The 5,622-nt window shown below is 35.2% G+C and overlaps 1 protein-coding gene across 1 annotated transcript; it reads right to left on the bottom strand.

Moving 5' to 3' along the window:
* Positions 1-475: 475 nt before the first annotated feature.
* LOC125229244 lies at positions 476-5,275 on the bottom strand. The gene is made up of 3 exons (XM_048134051.1): positions 4,504-5,275; positions 4,167-4,397; positions 476-3,566 (listed from the first exon to the last, which is right to left on the bottom strand). Exons 1-3 carry the CDS (start codon positions 5,239-5,241, stop codon positions 3,390-3,392), a joined length of 1,146 nt encoding a protein of 381 aa, XP_047990008.1. The 5' UTR covers positions 5,242-5,275; the 3' UTR covers positions 476-3,389.
* Between the last annotated feature and the right edge of the window lie 347 nt (positions 5,276-5,622).

Genomic DNA, 5,622 nt, shown 5'->3' with positions numbered 1-5,622 from the left:
TCTTTAATAACTTTTAATATCCTGACCGTAATGAATATCGGTTGCTTTAATAATATAACAATTTTTACTTACATAAAATAAAATAAAAACAGAGATCACACGATATGAGTAGGAAAATCAATGTTATACGATTTAATTCTTGGCATCATTAGGTTAACGAACCAGATTCGTTTTTTGGTAAACGTGAAAAAGGCTTGTATTTTTTCCTTGAAATGTAAGATCAAAGTCGTTCATACAACATAGTAATCTTGTAGATCCTTTAAAAGTGCGAGCTTTTATTATAATTTCTGGCTGTAACCACGAAGGTACCTTAAGTCTTCAAGATATTGCAAGTGCTTGAGAAAATTGAATCCATGCCCATCTTATCTTAAGGCCGAGTGGTTGAGGCATCTGCCGCTAATGCAGAGGACGCTGATTTGATCCCAGCCCTAGTTATTTCAGTTCGTTATTATTCTTAGATACTCGTATAGGGTAGACCAACATTAAGCATCACGGTAATTTCTTCAATTACTTCCTGAGATATTTCTATTTCCTTTGCGTTTCGCGGCAATGAGCTACGATGACCGCTTCTCATCAAGGGGTTCCTACTCGTTTGTAGACCTATCACATAAAAATAGTCTTAAATATGCTACAATAACTTTGATGGTGTCATCAACACAGAAAATTGAAACAGAAATAAATATTGAAATCTGTTTCAAAACCATTTGCCGCTAAATAGCATAATCGATCAATAGAATTACGGTTAATGCGTTCAGTATACCACCTTTCCATTCACCCATTCCATTCGGTCAAAGGCTTTCAATTGAATACCTAGTCAAAAGCCGTAGGCTTGATATAATCACGATTTGAATGAACTGATGTTGCGACGTATGGGCGTAATTGAACGATTAATATCTTATTAGTGAACCTATATCAATTGAATCAACAATTATAAGCCAATGGATTCTAGTAGATCTTATAAATCGTACCTATAATTAAGAAAGAAATTCTTTAACTACTTAAATATTTCGGTAGGTAAATCTAAATATAAAATAGCATAAGACGTCGAATATAGTGGAATATGTAAAAAAAATAGTCAGTGGAATTATTCCACGCGGAAGAAGTGAGACTTGGAGTTGGTGCGGCAATACTGAGCGTTAAACGTTTAACGCTTGGTTGGAAGTCGCATTAGAAGTCTCTATAAAACAACCTTACCTACTTGCATTAAGCGTAAATTATTTAAATTCTAGGAAAGACCATTCCTTTTAACCCCACACTCACTCATATTTTGTTATATTCCACATAAACTACTACATAAATGATATTACGAAGACTTTTAAAATTATACTTCCATAACTGTCAGTAAATTTCGTCTTAACTATATTAATTTAGCACCAGCTAAAAGACCCACTTAGGTAAATTATGTCGTTGAAAAGCCTCCTAATCGAGCCAACATGCCTTTTGAATTGCGAAATTTGCGAAATGCCTACGACCCACCGACACGTCCTAAAGTTAAATTGCACTAATTTGTGCACCTTATTGCCTGGCCACTTCGTTTGAAAGCCATTGCACAGCGCTTTAGTGATGCGCTATCCGCGCTATCGAGAAATTTGCTTAATTATAAAAGTTTAACGTGTGCGCGATTAATATCGTTTAACTACTTCCATAATATATCGTTTTAGTTACATTTACGAGACATACGAGTAGCAATTTCGATGCTACTGCCTTACTCGTCGATTTTCTACCATTTTTCCCATTGTTTACTCACACAACTTTTTTTCTGAATTGTCAAAGTTTTTTTCTTGTGAGTTGCCAAATGACTTTTGTATTGTATTGTATTCGTTTATTGACTTGACTGTATGCGTTTCAAGGCATACAAATTTTCCCACCGGGTGAAACACAACATTTTTTATTACACTAACACAAGGTAAAACATCAAACTAAGTTAATTTATCATGTTTGTAACGAGCCACTTGAATAACTTTCTGTCGCACTAATAGTTCAGGATAATACTATTTCGTACAAGCAAAATAAATAATATTCCAAGTATTTATTCAGAAGGGCTACGAGCAAAATAACATTTATCGATACTCAACTTACCAATGTTTACCGTCTCTAACAACCACATAGAAGCGAATGCATTTTTTCTCCCCCGTTTCAATCGCTATGTTATTTGCTTCGTTTGGCTTGTAAAAGCGCATCTCCTTTGAACTTGCTTGAATTATTTAATCGTTTAATAGAATTACGGTGCCTTCGAACACAGCCCCTATCTGTTGCGCAATAGGCGCTCTCCCTTTAATTGGCTGGCTATGAAAATATTTACCATTTACTAGTCATCGCCCGCGACGTTTTCTGTATACGTCCTTAAAATTTCACGATTTATTATCCAAAGCTAATTAATTAGAAAAACAATTAGAGAAGTTATAAAAATAGGTACTTCAATTTACATCTAATTGCATTTCTTATTCCATAAAAGGAATAGGTTTACATTAGGCTTTAAGGTAATTATAGGTAATTACAAAGTATTTTGTAAAAGGCAGTTGATGTAATATCACATATACATGTTTTGCTTCACGCTACAAGCGCTAATTTTGTACCTCCACACGTTTTTATGTAATTATAAATGACAGAGAAATACCCACTAGGAGTAAGTACATACAGATCTGATGCCTGTAGAGGCTATAGATAAGTATATCTATAGTATACTGGCATTCAAAAGCGATAGAGACATAAAAGCACATTGACGCACCACTAATTGGGAGAAGGGTAGGTGGTAAGGGTTAAATTGGCTGTTTTAGGATGACAATAAATTGATATGGGCCGAGAAATTACCATACGGCACGGACGTATCTCACAATTGCCTTAATTACCAATCCCCATGCCTACAAAGTCGTATGTGATGGTAAAGCTCTTGTACTTCTACAGTCGCTATTTGGTATAGCTGAGCAGTCGAGGTACTCGAAAACATCTGTACCACCGCCTTGTCACGGCGTATTCAGATTTCTGTAAATAGGTATCGTTTAGATGAGGATCTGTAGAAGAGTATCGATGCAGTTTGACTCCTGACTGTAGTAGGTCTCCCTAAGAAACCTGATGTAGCGAAGCTAAAAAAGTGGTGCCGTTGCACCCCCCTTGGTTATCCCTTATAAAATGTTCATAATCTTCGAAGTTTTAATGGTTCAAGCAAATTATTCTTGCATATTTATGATTAAAATAAGCTGCTTTAACATGAATGGTGACGTATACAATAGTATGATGAAGGTGTTTTGATAGCCTAGATTTAGCAAGGTCACCAAGTAAGTTAGAAGAGACGGATTTGTAAAATAATTTGCACACATACGGAATAGAGTTCCGTTTCCTGTTGATTTTCTTTTAACAAATTAAAACGTTACTTTAGAAACAGGCACGTCTTATAAAATACCCCATTGTACGTAATCTTGTACTATGCCCCTGATTCTTTCCTGTGCCAGTTGGTTGGGTTTGATGAGTACACTGGATATATCTCCTGTCAGCTTCGGCGCGTCTTCTGGTGCCACCATCACCATCCCCGCCATCGTCAGACCAAACATTAGTCCCAGAGGTCTCGCCTGAAATAAATAAATATTAATAATAAATAATAATATTCCCACACTACAAAGCTACTTGCCTCCTAGTCAAATCAACTTCTTTTTAAGAACTGTCAAAACGAATTTTAACGACTTGCTAATATGGAGTTTACATGAAATCTAATTGAGTGACGTCACAGTCAACTCAGTTACTTAATATATTTCTACCCGACTTATTAAATAGAAATTGGATTTAAACATAACTTCTGTCCACGTTTGTCTTATAATTATCTGATGCTTTATTTCGTGCATGGTATAAAATATTTTATTTTAACTACAGTCAAGTTCAAGCATGTGTGTGTGCGTTACATGTCACTCAAAAAGACATCAATAACCCAGGAATAAATCAGCACGGAAATAAATACCTTTACAGGTATTCGAACCCAGGACCATCGGCAGTGCAATCAGCGTCTCTGCCAATCAGGCCAAAATAGTCGTACAAAAGGTGGTGGTGGTGAACAGCTATTTTTACTTTTATTTGTAAGACACATTATAGAAACACTCGCAATACCAAGAAGTCATCTGTCATTATTAAGACAGGGAGCGATTTGAATAGTAAAAATGATTAAACCGTAGACTTACTTCAATCATGTTAGCGTCAAAAGTTTTCCGAGGATAAACATTTTCTACGTCAATGTGCAAGTGTCGCAGCGCACCAGTCAGCTGTGTGAAGTAGTGGTTCAGAAGACTTTGGTAGTATAGACGCCGAAACTCCTGGTCCGAACCAGAGAAGATGAAGTATATCAAGTCTATTGCTGGGTTTCCCATCCTCATGAATTGAAAGTCTAGGAGAACTATTTCCAAACGGCCGTCCTAAAAAAGAGAAAAATGAATATTTTTTAATGAAATGTTCTTCTATTTTTTCCCACGTCTTTAACTTAACTTGATTAGAGATGCTTTGGAACCAAATAATACATACATGACGTCTGTGCATTAAATTACTTGGCCTAAAATCTCCATGAATCAACATTGTTTTATCTTTCATCATCCCATTTGGCATACTTTCTTTCGAAGAAAAAAAGTTGATCAATCGCTGCTTATAATCTTCATTTAAACATTCACAAGAACTTTTTACTGCCTGTTGCGTAAATTTGTTCATCTCATCTTGGTCTTTGGACATGTCAAAAATAAGATCCCTAGATTCATTTCCAAATTCCTGACGATACGATAATCCTAGTGCGTGGAATTTTGCCATCTGAGTTACGGCTACAGCTGCATACTCCCAATCAAATGTCTTCATTCTATCAAACGTTTGATAACCACTTGCCTCAAGATTTTCCAACACAAGTATTTCCTGGTAAGGCAGTAAATTATGACTGTAATATGTTGGTATGTTCAGCCTGTCTCCGATTGCAACTTGGTTTTTGTCGTATATCCTACCAAAACTTTCTGCAATTTCAGAATAGAATAATGCCTCTATTTTATATATTCTTGAGAAGAATTCATTGTTTTTCCTTGCATCTTCAGTAAGATTTGCAGCCTTGGCAAAAATATGAATATCTGGTTTCAACGGTTCTGAAATAGTGCCTATGTACAAATCTGCTGTAAAGTTGGCTCCTTCTGATGTTATAGGTTTAATATCAATTTTGTGTGAGATATAATTTTCTTTCTTCGCGATATCATGAAGAATTCCTCGTAGTTGTTCCATACTTGCCATTGTGTATTAGGTTTATATTAACAGGAGAATTAAGGACGGCTTGTTATTGTAAACTAAATTTAAAATGTGCATGTATTCGATTTTATCATCTCATATTGTTTGTAAATATTATCTCCGTTTTCAAAGATACACTATCAGAAATTCACGTTTGACCTATTTTTGATATCGTTATCAATCTCAATATCAACCGAAAGACCGAAAGATATTACCGAAAGTTTTTGAATTATCAATTAAGATTTAAGTCAGTGACTCAACTAAACACCAATGAGTCGAAAATTAAGGATCAAACAAAGCTTAAAGAGCATCTACAACTTAATAAAAAGATAAATATCCGTAAATATGGATCGAATAAATAAATTACATTGCAAAATGTACTTCTGT

Source organism: Leguminivora glycinivorella, chromosome 8, assembly GCF_023078275.1.
Source record: "Leguminivora glycinivorella isolate SPB_JAAS2020 chromosome 8, LegGlyc_1.1, whole genome shotgun sequence".
NCBI lineage: Eukaryota > Metazoa > Arthropoda > Insecta > Lepidoptera > Tortricidae > Leguminivora > Leguminivora glycinivorella.
Note: the sequence above shows the minus strand (reverse complement) of the source record. Positions and strands in the feature narration are given on the sequence as shown.

Excerpts from the sequence above, each read along its gene's own strand:
- LOC125229244 (XM_048134051.1), bottom strand. The coding sequence starts at position 5,241 with ATGGCAAGTATGGAACAACTACGAGGAATTCTTCATGATATCGCGAAG. Across the intron at positions 4,398-4,503 it reads ATTTAATGCACAGACGTCAT|GACGGCCGTTTGGAAATAGT; the intron begins GTATGTATTATT and ends TCTCTTTTTTAG. Across the intron at positions 3,567-4,166 it reads TTGACGCTAACATGATTGAA|GCGAGACCTCTGGGACTAAT; the intron begins GTAAGTCTACGG and ends TATTTATTTCAG.